Genomic DNA, 15,377 nt, shown 5'->3' with positions numbered 1-15,377 from the left:
GTCTCAGACTTCATAACGGATGAAGTATTAATTTTGAAAATGTTACATTGGTTTTACTAATTTTCATATTATTATGGAAATTGATTAGTAAATAGAAATTTATAATTCAATCAACCATATTTATTCAAATTTTATTATATTTATTTATACTTATGAGTCTTACGACATCGTATCATCATTAGTTCACTTAATATATTTAACTAAAAAACTAATTATTTTGAATTAAGTATATTTTAATTTGTTCTTTTCTATTTCTTATGTCTACAAAAAATTGTTTCACTGTGGGCAGCATTTAATGAGATATTGATCAAACAAGAGAGATTAGAGAAAAAGTAGACGAAATAGGAGCAAAAAGTAAGAGATGATGAGAAAAAATAAGAAATACAAGAAAAAAGAAGTGGGTAAAGTACTAAAGAAAGTTTTCATTTATAAAATGAGACTAATTTTCGCTGTCGTATTTTGAAGGTAATACTACATCTGTCCCATAAAAATATGTGAATTTTTCATTTTCGTCTGTCCCCAAAATATGAACATTTTCATTTATAGAAAGTTGTCTCCAACTCTTTATCCATATACATCAACTTATTTACAACTTATACCGATATGGTCCGCCATTAAAATTCATTAAATACTAATAATAATATGGGTCACATTATCCACTAATGCTACTTAATCTACAATTCTTCTCATCTCTCTTACTTTACCAATTGTGTATCAGTTCCCGTGTTATTATCCATATACATCAATTTATTTACAACTTATACCGGTATGACTTACCATCAATTTATTTACAACTTATACCGGCGAGGGTGGAGGGGAGGGATCGTGCCAGAGCGAGAGGATGAAGCCCCGAATCCTAGAGGCTGCCCAGATGATGAATCTTCAATCGGTAGAGGCTGCCGAGAAGAGGACGCCCCAAACTCTAGAGGCAGACCAAACCGAGAGGATGAAGCCCCGAATCCTAGAGGCTGCCTAGATGATGAATCTTCAATCGGTTGAGGCTGTCGAGAAGAGGACGCCCCAAACTCTAGAGGCAGACCAAACCGGGAGGATGAAGCCCCGAATCCTAGAGGCTGCCCAGATGATGAATCTTCAATCAGTAGAGGCTGCCGAGAGGAGGACGGCCCAAACTCTAGAGGCAGACCAAACCGGGAGGATGAAGCCCCGAATCCTAGAGGCTGCCCAGATGATGAATCTTCAATCGGTAGAGGCTGCCGAGAGGAGGACGGCCCAAACTCTAGAGGCAGACCAAACCGAGACGACGAAGTCCCGACCCCTAGAGGCTGCCCAGAGGATGAATCTTCAATCGGTAGAGGCTGCCAAGAGGAGGACGGCCCAAACTCTAGAGGCAGACCAAACCGAGAGGATGAAGCCCCGACCCCTAGAGGCTGCCCAGAGGATGAATCTTCAATCGGTAGAGGCTGCCAAGAGGAGGACGGCCCAAACTCTAGAGGCAGACCAAACCGAGAGGATGAAGCCCCGACCCCTAGAGGCTGCCCAAAGGATGAATCTTCAATCGGTAGAGGCTGCAGAGATGTAGACGCCCCAAACCCTAGAGGCTGTAGAGATGTAGAAGCCTCAAACCCTAGAGGCTGCAGAGATGTAGAAGCCCCATATCCTAGAGGCTGTAGAGATGTAGAAGCCTCAAACCCTAGAGGCTGTAGAGATGTAGAAGCCTCAAACCCTAGAGGCTGCAGAGATGTAGAAGCCTCAAACCCTAGAGGCTGCAGAGATGTAGAATCCCCATATCCTAGAGGCTGCAGAGATGTAGAAGCCCCAAACCCTAGAGGCTGTAGAGATGTAGAAGCCTCAAACCCTAGAGGCTGTAGAGATGTAGAAGCCTCAAACCCTAGAGGCTGCAGAGATGTAGAAGCCCCATATCCTAGAGGCTGCAGAGATACCCTAGAGGCTGTAGAGATGTAGAAGCCTCAAACCCTAGAGGCTGCAGAGATGTAGAAGCCCCATATCCTAGAGGCTGCAGAGATGTAGAAGCCTCAAACCCTAGAGGCTACAGAGATGTAGAATCCCCATATCCTAGAGGCTGCAAAGATGTAGAAGCCCCAAACCCTAGAGGCTGTAGAGATGTAGAAGCCCCATATCCTAGAGGCTGTAGAGATGTAGAAGCCTCAAACCCTAGAGGCTGCAGAGATGTAGAAGCCTCAAACTCTAGAGGCTGCAGAGATGTAGAAGCCCCATATCCTAGAGGCTGCAGAGATGTAGAAGCTGCATATCCTAGAGGCTGTAGAGATGTAGAAGCCTCAAACCCTAGAGGCTGTAGAGATGTAGAAGCCTCAAACCCTAGAGGCTGCAGAGATGTAGAAGCCTCAAACCCTAGAGGCTGCAGAGATGTAGAAGCCCCATATCCTAGAGGCTGCAGAGATGTAGAAGCCTCATATCCTAGAGGCTGCAGAGATGTAGAAGCCTCAAACCCTAGAGGCTGCAGAGATGTAGAATCCCCCTATCCTAGAGGCTGCAAAGATGTAGAAGCCCCAAACCCTAGAGGCTGTAGAGATGCAGAAGCCCCAAACCATAGGGACTGACCAGAGGAGTTAGTCCGAAACCCTATGTACTGCCCAGGGGAGGAAGCCTGAAACCCTAGGGACTGCCCGGCGGAGAAAGTCTGAGGCTGTCAGAGAGGTGGAAGCCCAGAATGGGGGGTGCGAGCGGTGATGGAATTGGGGAAGCGAGGGGTACCGGAATTGGGGAAGCGAGCAGCGGCGGAATTGCTAGTGCGACGGGTGCCGGAATTGGGGCTGAGAGCAGTGGAGGAATTGGGGGGAGAGGGTGAGGAAAGTGAGGAAGAGGGAAATGTGAGTGCCAAAACAGAGTAAAAGCCCAGAATGAATACAACATTCGCAAGAATCGCCATTGCAGAGCAAGCGACGAAACTTGTAGGGCAAGAATGAGCGGGAAGGTTTTGAATTTGAAACTTTTAGAGTGGAACGCGTATATAAAAGTGACGAAATTAAAAAATAAATACATTATTTATTAAATTTAAAAATAAAATCGGAGAAAGCAATTTTTGACCAAAATAAGTCGGACAAAGAATTAGAGATACATAGAATCGATATTTTAAATCGAAGTGGTAATACGCCGACCAAAGTAGGAAGTGAAGGGAGAAAGAAAATTTCGGACCTCAGTACAGAGACATCACCGATCTAGGACAAGAGATTGATGGAGGAGCAGGTTTGTATAATGTCTGGAGAGAGAAGAAATTAGGGTTTGATTGAGTCAAATGCGCATGATTTGAGTTCATTTTTAATGGGCTGAAAACTAAATATTGAGGCCCATTTATAAAATATAATGAAGACTATTGACTAGGCCCGTCAAATCGGGTACTCACGGATATACGATGCAAAAATATCAGGTACCCGATCCCGAATTTTCCAAAATCTAATACCTGATACCCGATTCGAAAATGATTTTAGGTACCTAGATACCCGACTCAGGTATCAAGTCCCGAAAAATTGTGTATACAATCCCGATTTTAGATTTTTATTTTATTTTATTATTTCTTTAAGAAAATTAGCTACAAACTTGTAGTTCGAATTTGATACAAACTTAGAGTAATTCGAATTTAAGAGAAAAAAACTACTACAAATTTTTAGAATTATAAAATTCATAAGTTATAACACCCTTTTTCATCCAATAATAAACATCACAATTCATACATTAACCTGAAATATGATTTAAGAGTAAAGGATTACGGGAATACTTTTAATCATTTGATTTTTTAATAACAGAATAAATACATTATTTATTAAATTTAAAAATAAAATATAAAAAATCGAGTAATTTGGATATACCCGATAGGGTATCGAGTTGATAATCCAAAAATCCAATACCCGAACCCGATCCCGAAACCCAAAACCCAAAAAATCAGGTATGGGGTATCCAATTATCCGATATTTCGAGTTTGGATATCGGGTATCCAATTCCCGATATCCATTTTGACACCCCTACTATTGACCGTGTCAGGTCAGGGTGAGCAAAATAGTCGACAATCGAATACCCGATTTAAACCCAATCGGAAATTGAATACCTTGTCCAATTCGAACCAAATAGAAATTTAAAATTTGACTCATTTTTTTCAATTTTTCGATTCGGTTCGGTTTAGCTTAAAATCTTAACTAGCTAGTATTATCTCTCGTGTTATGCACATGTTGTAAGATTTTTAAATAATGAAATAAATTTTAATATGAGTGGATTAAAAAAAGGACAAAGGAAATATAATGATGTTTATAGTTAAGAATATGTAAACAATTCAAAACATTACAAACAATAACAAAAAGAGAAATATATTTTGCCCATCCCAGTTTAAATTATAAAGTATTTCATATTCGGCAAACGATTTTATCTAATTTTATTTTTTGGTGAGTTGAGTAAAATAAAATAAAACAGAGAAAAAAGAGGAGATAATGATGCATATCATTAAAATGTGTTAATCAGAATAAGATAGTACCACATATAAAGGAGGAGATAATGATGCATATCATTAAAAATGTGTTATCAGAATAAATATACTGCAAATAAAGGAAAATGTGCTACTAGGGATTAAAAGAGGAAATATAATATAAAAACTTATTACATACTCCACATAAATATATAAAAACATGTTTCAATACTATCAAAAAAAAAAAATCTCACTTTATTATATACTTAGAATTTAAAGATCGGAAATGTACTATTCCACATAAAATTAAATAACTTTAAATTAAATAACATAAATATGTATGTTGATTAGAACAATCTTGGATGTGAATAAGAATAAATAAGTAAAATAAAAGATACAACACCACCAAAGACATTTCCATCGTCCAGGAAGATTATTTGGTATAATGAGATAATAATTTCTAACTTTCTGATTTATGAATGAGTTTGAGCTTTTACCCTTCTGTAAATTTCTTCTTTTTGGGCTTCCGTTTCTTCTGTTTTTCCTTGAGTCTCTTGAAATCCTTGGCGCTCTTCTCCCATTGTTTCTTGTTTCTCTGGTAAAGCATCATCGCTGCCCGGGCATCTTCGACCTGAAAAAGAATGAAAACAGAGTGAATAATGCCCACAAATATCAAACTGTCAAATATATCCACACAAAATGCACTATAAGACTGATATCGAACTAGGAGAAAGTCTAACCGGACAGTGCTCGCCGTTTTGAATATCAACACTGAGAAATTCAGCCGCAAGGTGCTTCAAGGAGCGACTCCTTCCTTCCCTGGTTAATCCACAACACATCAAAAATATGAGTCATGCCGATTTGCACACATTATACAAACAAGATCACACAGTTGGCAAGAGTTACTTCAGAAATGGAGCATATTGGGCTGTATCTCGTATATCCTTCTTTGGATGTGTCAACAGCAATGCCTACCCAAAACATCAAGGCATATAGGCTTAAAATGAGTATTTGGATCAGCCAAATGGTGTAAATGTAAAGTCCGCAGCAAAAACTTACCTTAAGATCATTGTGCAGCGCATGACCTACAAGGATCTTGCCCTCGACCATCTCTGCTACTTTCTTTTGAACAACATTGAAATCTTTAGCTGCAAAGACAACAGAAATGTGATCAAATTTGTAAGTCAAGAGTAAACTGAAGTGTGAATTGCACCTTATTGAAAACTAAAAACACGAGGAAAAATATTCTACTAGTGTCGAAACAATACAAAATTTGAATAATTGATTGCAAAATATAAAATACCTACCCTTTTTCAAGTCACGCGGCCGAATCCCACTTATTTCAGTACGGAAATCAACAACATATTCCAGTGGGCGTACATACTCGTCATACACAACATTTCCCCATTTGTTTACCTGCCATACACTAACGTTGATTCAGTAACCAAACGAATAATGTGTGTCCACATCATGTCAAGATACATATGTCAAGTGAAAACACAGGACTAAACTACAAGATATCAAACGATGAATGTACATCATCGAACCCAACCCAGAGGATGAGACTCTACAGTGGCAGAGTGCACATGATAGCAATCTGAATCGGTACATGCTTCATGGCATCAGTGTTTGAAATATTCATTGCATGGTACTCCGTATTAGAAAAGCAGAACAAGGAAAAAGTACCAGCGTAACTCGTCCAAGAGCACTCTTGTTTCCCAGTGAGCTAACACCAACCATTTCACAATCCATAGCAACCGTATCTGTGAGACTGCCAGGGTAGTATGAGTATGGAACATAAACGAATGGAACATAAACCAAACACCATGCAGAAAATCATGAAGAAGCAGGATAAAACGATTCCACTAGCCAGCTAACCTAAACAGAAGTTACAAATCATTGTCGATTTTCTATAATAATATTAGATTCCCAGACTTCTTTATAAACAAACACCGCATTTGTTTTACACTTTAGTCGAAATATTAATACTACAATACCAAAATATGCCTTGTTGCATTCACGTTTCAACAGAAACTCAGTTGGATATTTGTACACCATTAAATAACTAGTAGTAACCTCAATTCCACCCAAATATACCAAACTTCATCAGCAATGAAATTAACCTGCAGTCAGATGAAACAGGAATCAACGGATTTGGTTTTGGAGCTTGTGGCTCCTCATTCGACCTCTCCTTCCGCTTCCCTATTCATCCCAAAACATAAGTAACTCAAATCTTAACAAAATGTTCCCCTCACAAACAGCACACACATATACAAACACAAGAATAAAGAAACCGGATACCTAATATGCTTTTCGACGTTTCTTTGTTTGACTTATTTGAGTGCTTGGAAAAATTATTCTCAGAGCCATTGCTTTTCAACCTCTGCACGCATTTTATGAGTTAAAAAACGATTCGAACTGAATTCAAATCTATAGCACATGCACAAGTATAACAAATTCAAAGTGCACGAAAGAGAAGAGTACCTCCTGAAGCTGAGTCCAGTTGGGGTTAAGAATTTTGCTAGGCTTCTTGAGTTTGGTAGTCATTTCCCCTTCACTTCACCCCTTCTGTTTTAAAATTTATCAAATCAACAAACCACATACACCAAGAGTCACACCAAAAGTCCCAACAAGCTTTGCACTATAACAGTGCATTGAATTTTTTTAAATTGCACACCAAAGCCGACAAAAGGGGGACTTGATCGATTAATCAAGCCAAACAAATACTAGTACCAAATTTCTATTGCCCAGCAAAATCATCAACATAAAAGATCAACTGTAAAATACAAATGATGCCCAGAATGTTCCTAAATCACAAAACATCAAAACCCTAAGATTAAAAATTAGAGTGTAATCGAAATTTGAAAGATATGAGGGTGAGTTGGTGAGGTGACTGACTGTGAAGGCCGGAGCTGAGAGACGAGATTGCTGCCTTCTCGACGGAGACGGAAGCTCCGACAGTCGGAGCAAAGGCGCGGGACGGGCGGGCGGCGGCGGCAGTTCTGGTTTTCTGTCTACTTCAAAATTCAGTTGTGCAATTTGATTTGAGTTCTGTTCTTGCCTAAGCCCTAAACCCTATTGAATTATAATTATAATAATATTATGAATTTGAATAAAATGTCTTCATACATATAGTAAAATTTAATGTCATGTAATTAATTTAGTGTACATGCTCCATTTAAGTTTTCTTAATCCGATTAATTATTAATTACTACTTCCTCTGTCCCACAAAAGATGTCATACTTGTGGGATGACATGAGATTTTATGAGGTTTTGTTTTGTGTGCTATATGGAGAGAGAAAATATAATTTTTATATTAATGTGAGAGACAATTTATTCCAAAAATGGAAATGTGACATCTTTTGTGGAACAAACTAAAAAGGAAAGTGTGACATTTTTTATGAGACGGAGAGAGCACTCTTGTGATTACTATTGAAGAGCCGCTAGTGGAGTTGAGCAACGACTCTAACATAGAAAACAATAGGCCGAAGGAGGCGGTGGGTGGGGGTGGATGATGCAAGGGGATGCTCCGTCAAAAAATGGTGGTAGAGAGCAAACCCATGGGCACGACAACTCGACAAGATATTGATTCTAGATGACCTATTAACGGGTGATAGAAGATGGAAAATGACCACGACCTGCGACATTTCTAGTTTTTCACTTGACTATAATTTGATCGACTTTTATTTTTGCCTAAATCCATAAACCCTTAAACAATAACCGAAATAGTGTGTGTGTGAGAGCCTGATGATAATGTGGTTAATGGTTAATGTGTAACCCTAAACCCTTAAACAATAACCGAAATATTGTGTGTGTGTGTAAGCCTGATGATAATGTGGTTAATGGTTTGGGGTTCTTATTCATTATAATGGGTTCTTATTCATTCTAATATGATCTCTAAATTTTATGTTTATTCATCCACTAAAAGAATATCTAAATTGGAATAATATATTTTAATGCATAGATATTAATAATAACTATATTATACTATAGTAACTATGTTGTTGGATTGTAAGATGAAGCTCTTCAGTACGAGTTTCTGAGGGATGCCTACTACGATGTGATGTTATGTGGCACTCGTAGTTGGGGATGCGAGCAGCTGCTAGAATCTGATTTTCTAATAATCAGTCTTTTTATCTTTTATTGATGATAGGGGATAAAGTGTTGGCGGTCATGGTAGGCTGCCCTTGTGGAGTGTTCTTTCAAATCAGGGGTTTCAGGGTCCTTCTATGAATGGAAATCCCATTTGCAACAAAAAAAGACGGGTTTTGGCGACTCTATCGATTGAAATGCCCGTAGTCTAACCGGAGAAGCTTACCTTAGCAATACCTTTGGCCTCGTTTGTGGACCGATGGACTTACCAGCCTTGATCGTTACAAAGGGCTCTTAAAAAGAATAGCTCTTCTTCATCTTTTACCCTTCCTCATTCCTTTCCTTGAACATTGATCAACGCATGGGATCCTTACAAGCTCATGAAGACTAGTTAGATGCTCCATTTAAGTTTTTATAAATCCGAGGAGGTAGCGTTCGACAATGAGGCTAAGCAACAATCTTGAAGTGGAGGACAACGAAGGCCGGATGAGGAGTAAACAACGGTGGAGGCAGAGTGAAAGATGTGTGGGGATGCTCTGGCGAAAAATGGTAGCATATGTGAATGAGTTATTTGCCTATAAATAAACAAACTGTCAATATTTCCTGCTTTTTCTCTTAACTTTAAAATATGGTGAAATTCTTGAAAGTATCAAAATTATGGGTAAATTTTATAAAATCTAAAATAATTGTGTATTTATAGACAAATTATATACTTCGTACTTATGTTCAAACAACATTGTTTTAGTACTCATCATTTTTTCCGATTGCACTTTCAACAAACACGCCAGCTTTAATTTAAATAAAATCATTATTTAAAGAGAAATCAGGAAAAATTCAAATTTCATGTATAGATCTTAAAATTAGAGTTTGGGAAAAAACTAAAAAATATGTAAGTTTATGTTTATATATTCACAAACAACTAACCTTATAGGATGATATTTAGCGCATAGGGATATAGATAAGTGTTTCTTACCTTAATGGTATGATTGATTTACCTTTAATCTAATTTCGAGCACATGCATATTCAGGAAACATCTGATTAATTTAAGTCTCGATTCAGTTTCTAACAATTGCCCCTCAAGCTAGCCTTCCTCCCCAAGTTTGGTGTAATTTGTTAATAGAAATTCTAAAAATATTACTATAATCAAATTTATCATATAAAATAAAAAGTGAACTTTTAATTTTCATCAAAATTAACATCCCTTAATGTCACTAGATAAGCTATAAACACTTGCTTCCAATTTTTAGACTAAAATATCAATTTTTATTTTGTCTACTCCCAAAAATTGAAAAAGAGTAATAAAAAGTGAAAATAACTTAAACATTAAATTAAACAGATGAAATAATAAAAAAAAAAACGTTGAAGAAATGAGAATAATAGATTGGAAAGATAATGATGCCCAAAGTATGACGTAACATCCTCTATGAACATACGTACACAAGGAATCCATAAAAGGTAAAACATTAACCATCATTATAAACATCAAGGGAGATTATAATTTACTTCTGATTTTTCATTAAAACTCCCTTTCTCTCCAAATTGCAGGAAACCCATCTTTCCTTCAGATCCGTAATCTTCATCCTCTCTTCACCCTTCAATTTGGTTAGTTTTTTGGGGTAATTATGATCAACAATTGAAATAATATTTAAAAATACAGTTTTTCCATCTTTCCGATAATCCCCCGACTTCAGTTTTCTACGCACTTGTACATTTATGCAAATGCATACATTTTGCTATTGAGGGCATAGTCTTGGTCAATTTTGATTGAATTGCAGTTTTGATGATCATTAATCACTGCTCATGCATGTTTCTTGATTAGGGTTTTCGCCCCCCTTTTCTCGTTCTGCTCTTTGCAGGAGTTGTAAGTTGCTATTTAATTGATTTATTGTGGCTATCAAAGATTGGAGCTTTTGGGGCTTTTACATGATAAAAGGTTAGTTTTTTTAATTTCTGTTTTACATTTTATGTTTTTTTAAGTGTTTTTTTAGCTTAGATGATGGTACTTGGATCTTCATCACCTGTTTCATATCTGTCCCTGTATTGGTTAATTATGTGGTTTTGGTTCAATATGGTTATCTTTTATAGCATGCTCCATTTCTAGTGGAAAAGAAGAAGATTGACTGAAGTTATGAATGTAGATGCACAAATTATTTCCATTTCCATAACGATTAGCTGTTTTCTTGTTCTTTCCAAGCAGTATTTGATAGAACTTGTGAGTTATAGATTAATGGTTCTTGGAATGGCAGTTAATTTGGTTTATCGAAAGGATTGTACTAGGACTTCGATAATTCTACCAGACTTGGTACATTGATGAAAATCTGGACTTGCTGAGACCGTTATATCAACGTACCTCTATCTTAGTAGTTAATTATGTGCGTTGATTGTAAACATAAGGGCTTTGTGGCTGGGTCCCTCAGTTTCCATGACACACCATTTTAAGCACATCTACTTTCACCCTCGATTTTAAGACATCCAGATCTTATGCCGTGTAAATGAAGTTGTTCAAAATATATTTTTGGGATTTCTTGTCGTGTTAGCTTATTTCTGTCAAATCTACTTCAGAAGGAGGATGTGTGGAACAATTTTGCAATTGAAAATTTGAAATATAGATTGGTCATTATTTTGTGTATGTAAATTTGGAAATTGATATGGTGGTAGATATGGATAATAGTACTTGTGTGTATGAAACAAGAGATTAACACTTAATACTTGGATTGGGAAACAAACCGTAAAACCAAAAACGTAGAAGGTTCCCTAAGGAAAAATTCCCTGCCCAAAATTATAGCTGAATCAAAATTTATTCTTCCTGAACCAATCTAATGTATTTCCAGTATTTATATGATATACCTTTGCGTCTGGAGACAATCGAATACGAGACTAGCCCAAAAAGAAACTTCAATACATAAATGAATAAAACAACTTCAACTAATTCCTTCCACCCCCTATGTCGAACAATTTGTGATTTCGTATCATATGGTAACTGGTCCTTTTGACAGATATAGGAGTTTAATCTAGGGTTATGAGCTAAAAGAAGTGAACACGACAAACTCTGTTTTCATTAAATTTTTTAGAAGGTTTCCAAATGTGAAAACTTCAAATTAAAGTGGAAAGGTTCAGTATTTTGGGGTGAAAAATGCATTCGTTCAGTATTTTTGGGGTGAAAAATGCATTCGTTCAGTAATTTAGGCTTTTGTTTATTGCTTGATAGTTGATTCTGATTGAAAATTCTCTATTTGCCAAATCTAGTTATTAATGTGCCAGCTCAGACATGTTATTAATACTTTTAAAGCAAATTAATCTTTTCCTGTGCTCAATATTAACATATAATCATTAATGTTGTTATCACTAACCATCTTCAGCCTGTACATGAACACATGCTACATATATACATACATGCTTATGTTTGTGTGTCTTGTCAGAGCTTGAAATTGAGTACTACTTTCTTGGTTTCTGTTGAATAATATCCCAGGGTAAAAATTTGCTGTCTAATTTGTTCCTTTTCCCATCTTTTCTAGTAGTATTATTTACCTTAAACACTAAAATTTAACTATTTTCTAACCAAATCCTCTGATTGGTAAACTCATGATTATACTTTAAAGTATGGATTTTAACATTGATAACTACTCTGGTTCTCTTTTGTTCTTAATGCTATCTTCGACTAGAAAATAAACTTTATGTAGTTTCACTTCTATATATCAGTTTCCTAATGGTATCCGTTTCTTCCCCTTTATGTCTCAGTTTGTCGGTTTATTTTGCCTGCTGTTTGGTGGATAAAGTTGCATTCTTTTTTCTTTATATATTAGCTGCGCTGAATAGGTTTTATTTTTCTATGAGACAATGCTGATCGAAATAAAGACTCCAATAAACTAATTTGTACATAGTACATACTATCGTAACTCAAAGTCTGTCTGATTAAAACCTTTTTGCTATGCTTGGTCTCTTGTCAATTACTGAATAAACTGATGGTAAAACTAAAGATATGTCTGAACGACCATGCTTATATGTATTGTTGTATCTGTTTTGTATAGGCACCTGAGTGGACATGGGGCATCGGAATATTCAGTTCATGAGACATATGATTGATCTAGAAAACGATCAAGGCCCCGGCCAGCAACCCCCTGACCCTTACATCTTTTATCCCAGTGTCCCGAACTTCCCTCAGACTAACCTTCAGCCGGTTGTTCCTGCTCCAGGAAGCCAGTGTAATTTCAACATTCATCCGATGCCAGATTATCATGATAATACTGTCTTCTATGGTATGGCACCATACAATGGCGTCCCACCTCAATATAATCCATTTTTGGCACCGCCGTCTGGAAGAAGAGATTTTCCTGTACAAGTAAATCATGGGGCTCCCGATCAATTTCCGTTGTCAACAACTCACGGGATTGTTGGTCTTCCTACAGACAGCTACTGCAGAAACATGCCCTGCTCAGATGGCGTCCGTGGGGTTCCTAATTATTACCATCAAAATGCTTCAGCTGGCCCTAGTTCTTCGGTTACCCCTATAATTGCTAGGCCAGCTGAGCCTGATATTACTCTGGCTAACACGACCAGTTTTGTGCCGCTTGAATATGGTGGGAATAATGTGAGTATGGTAGGAGTGCAGTCTATCCAGGCTCATAATGCTAATCGTGCGATCCATGGAAACTATATCGCGCCACCCGTTCCATTGCCTGGCAACCCTTGGTTGGATAGCAATTTTCATCCGAACAACGGTAATGCTGCCTGGCCACATTCTTGTAATTTACCATATGGACTTGGTAATTGTGTAGCTCTTACGTTAAAACATGTATGTAGCATTGTATCTCTCATTTATTATTTTTTTCAGTGTTTTCCTCTATATCTTGATGTGTCTCACTCCATTTTATTCTTACGCCTTTGTATCTCTATCCGTTGCTCTTGACGTATCAGCTAGTGCGAATGGAGTGTGTGTTGAAGCCGGTGTACAAGGTTATCCGTTAAGAGCCATTAACAGAGGTCCAGCTGGCTTTATGCATCCTCCATATGCTCCAGGTCATCCTAGCCAACACCATCCAACTCAACCGTTGCAACTGCTCACTGTTAATCGCCCATCAAATAGGATCCCCACGAATAGTTCGTTGAATACAGGCATAAATCCTACTCTAGATGTAGCAGATGTTGGGCCTACATTTCTGGCACCTGTTCCACCCACGGGTTTTCGGTTGTACAGGCCTCACCGAAGAGAAATCATAATTGATCCAAACATCAGACATCGCAACCTTCCTCATTTAAGAGTTTTGCCTGAAGATGTAACTTTTTTTTATCCCCCTTTCCACTTCAGCTCTCGTTTTCAAGATATACATGTTGGTCATAAGCTGTGCTCGTGAGATATAGACACTGTGAAGTTATGGTGATTGTTAACCTTTCCTGTTTGCGATCATGGTTAGGAAGTTGCGCTGCTTGAGATTTCTGGCCATCATGAAATTGGAGCTACCGTTGATCAGCACCGAGATCTACGTTTGGATATAGATCACATGTCTTATGAGGTAATTGGGGAGTTTAAATTCCCCCCAAATTAGGCATATCTGATTCACTAATTGGGTTCTATTTTCTAAGGTTTCGAATTTGACATCGAACTTGCAGGAGCTTCTTGCATTGGGAGAACAGATGGGCAGTGTTGGCACTGGATTATCGCAGGAATTCGTTCAAAATAATTTGAAAGTACGAACTTTTAAACTGTCCCCAACTCGTGTCGAGCTTGAAGCGACAAATGATCTGCAAAGAACTAACTTTTGTGTTGTATGCCAGGTATATTTTACAACTGTCTGATGAGTTTAAACTGTATTTATTCTCAGCTTTGTTTCAGTCTCGGTCTGTCTGGCCAAGTTAATTGATGCATTTCTTTTCGGCCTGGGATTTAAGAAAGTGATGTTTAGTGAGTTAGGGAGATAGACTCTAAAGTAGACAAGTAAAAAGAGATTAAAAAGGGATGATTTTTGCAAAAGAGGAAATGACTCATTTAACTTGGGACGTCGAAATGCTATGATTTACAATCAATGCAGTTATTCTTGCATCCTAATTTATGTCAATTAAGTCCATTTTGCTACTAGCATAGATGTTTCAATGATCTTGATTTGATTAGTGAAATATGATCTTCTACCATCGTGACGACTGATTCGGGTTCTCTATCTTAGAGCGATTACGAACCTGAACAAAAGATCGGAACCCTCGGATGCGGCCATGAATACCACAGCGACTGCATCAAGAAGTGGTTGCTGGTGAAGAATAGTTGCCCTGTATGCAAATCCCCGGCTCTGAGAGCCGACTGACGTTGGCCGGAAAGTTTGAACCTCTTGCATTTAAAAACCCTTGGTAATTATTCTATAATCAAGACTTACTTGATTCATGTATTATATTTTTGTATATACATGCAAAAATATGACTCCCCCAAATTGTATAGACCCATTTGTTTGCTGTGGTTATTCATGAAATGCAGTGTTTAAATTGTACTATAATTTTAACTTGCCATGTTTTGAACTTGTTTAAAATTAGATTTACAAATTACTACCTTGTATTCCTTTTTGGGTTTGGGATGTCCCAAGTTATAGACAAAATTTTCAATTTAATTGTCAAACGGTTTCCATTGAAGTAATTGATGCAGAAATATAGAGAAAATCTATATTTATAACAAAAATTAACTTCTGAACAAATGATTTACAACAAAAAAGAAATTGCACTTTTACTTCGCAGTCTTGGAGTGACCAATATCGATAAATCCATTACTAAAACGTGCTTGTAAATTCGATGTAACAATTCTTCGATTAGAAAAATTGGCCTATAATCTTTCACCTAATTTAGTTTATATAGGGGGGTAATTACAATTTACATCCAAAATATTTCACCAATGTTTCAATTGAGTACAAAATG

The 15,377-nt window shown here is 37.3% G+C and overlaps 3 protein-coding genes across 6 annotated transcripts in view; 2 read left to right on the top strand and 1 right to left on the bottom strand.

Annotated features, from left to right (window-relative positions):
* LOC125207629 (putative aminotransferase TAT2) overlaps positions 1–11,096 on the top strand; it is a 45,457-nt gene extending 34,361 nt beyond the window's left edge. Inside the window, exon 8 of the mRNA XM_089060971.1 lies at positions 11,083–11,096. The gene's annotated coding sequence lies outside the window, so the exon portion shown is untranslated. The remainder of the gene's footprint in view (positions 1–11,082) is intronic.
* On the bottom strand, positions 4,695–7,455 carry LOC125207654 (Polynucleotidyl transferase, ribonuclease H-like superfamily protein). Of its 2 annotated transcripts, none has more exons than XM_048107088.2 (10): positions 7,292–7,455; positions 6,878–6,961; positions 6,695–6,776; positions 6,517–6,595; positions 6,080–6,164; positions 5,701–5,809; positions 5,453–5,541; positions 5,300–5,364; positions 5,134–5,212; positions 4,695–5,024 (listed from the first exon to the last, which is right to left on the bottom strand). In XM_048107088.2, exons 2-10 carry the CDS (start codon positions 6,938–6,940, stop codon positions 4,887–4,889), a joined length of 789 nt encoding a protein of 262 aa, XP_047963045.2. In that variant the 5' UTR covers positions 6,941–6,961; positions 7,292–7,455; the 3' UTR covers positions 4,695–4,886. The 2 variants fall into 2 exon arrangements, with proteins under 2 accessions (XP_047963045.2, XP_088916730.1); XM_089060604.1 differs by having other exon boundaries at positions 6,878–6,958.
* Positions 9,955–14,965, top strand: LOC125203228 (putative E3 ubiquitin-protein ligase ZFP1). Of its 3 annotated transcripts, none has more exons than XM_048101538.2 (7): positions 9,955–10,088; positions 10,343–10,419; positions 12,515–13,204; positions 13,401–13,759; positions 13,898–13,996; positions 14,094–14,258; positions 14,645–14,965. In XM_048101538.2, the coding sequence occupies exons 3-7, from the start codon at positions 12,529–12,531 to the stop codon at positions 14,777–14,779; spliced, it is 1,434 nt and encodes a 477-aa protein (XP_047957495.2). In that variant the 5' UTR covers positions 9,955–10,088; positions 10,343–10,419; positions 12,515–12,528; the 3' UTR covers positions 14,780–14,965. The 3 variants fall into 3 exon arrangements, with proteins under 3 accessions (XP_047957495.2, XP_047957497.2, XP_047957496.2); XM_048101540.2 differs by having other exon boundaries at positions 9,985–10,055; XM_048101539.2 differs by having other exon boundaries at positions 9,992–10,102.
* Positions 14,966–15,377: the final 412 nt, after the last annotated feature.

The sequence above is a fragment of the Salvia hispanica genome, chromosome 6 (assembly GCF_029641045.1).
Source record: "Salvia hispanica isolate PSC_SH4W2 chromosome 6, Shi_PSC_v1, whole genome shotgun sequence".
Taxonomy (NCBI): Eukaryota; Viridiplantae; Streptophyta; class Magnoliopsida; order Lamiales; family Lamiaceae; genus Salvia; species Salvia hispanica.
The sequence above is the reverse complement of the archived record's forward strand: the minus strand, read 5'-3'. Positions and strand labels throughout refer to the sequence as shown.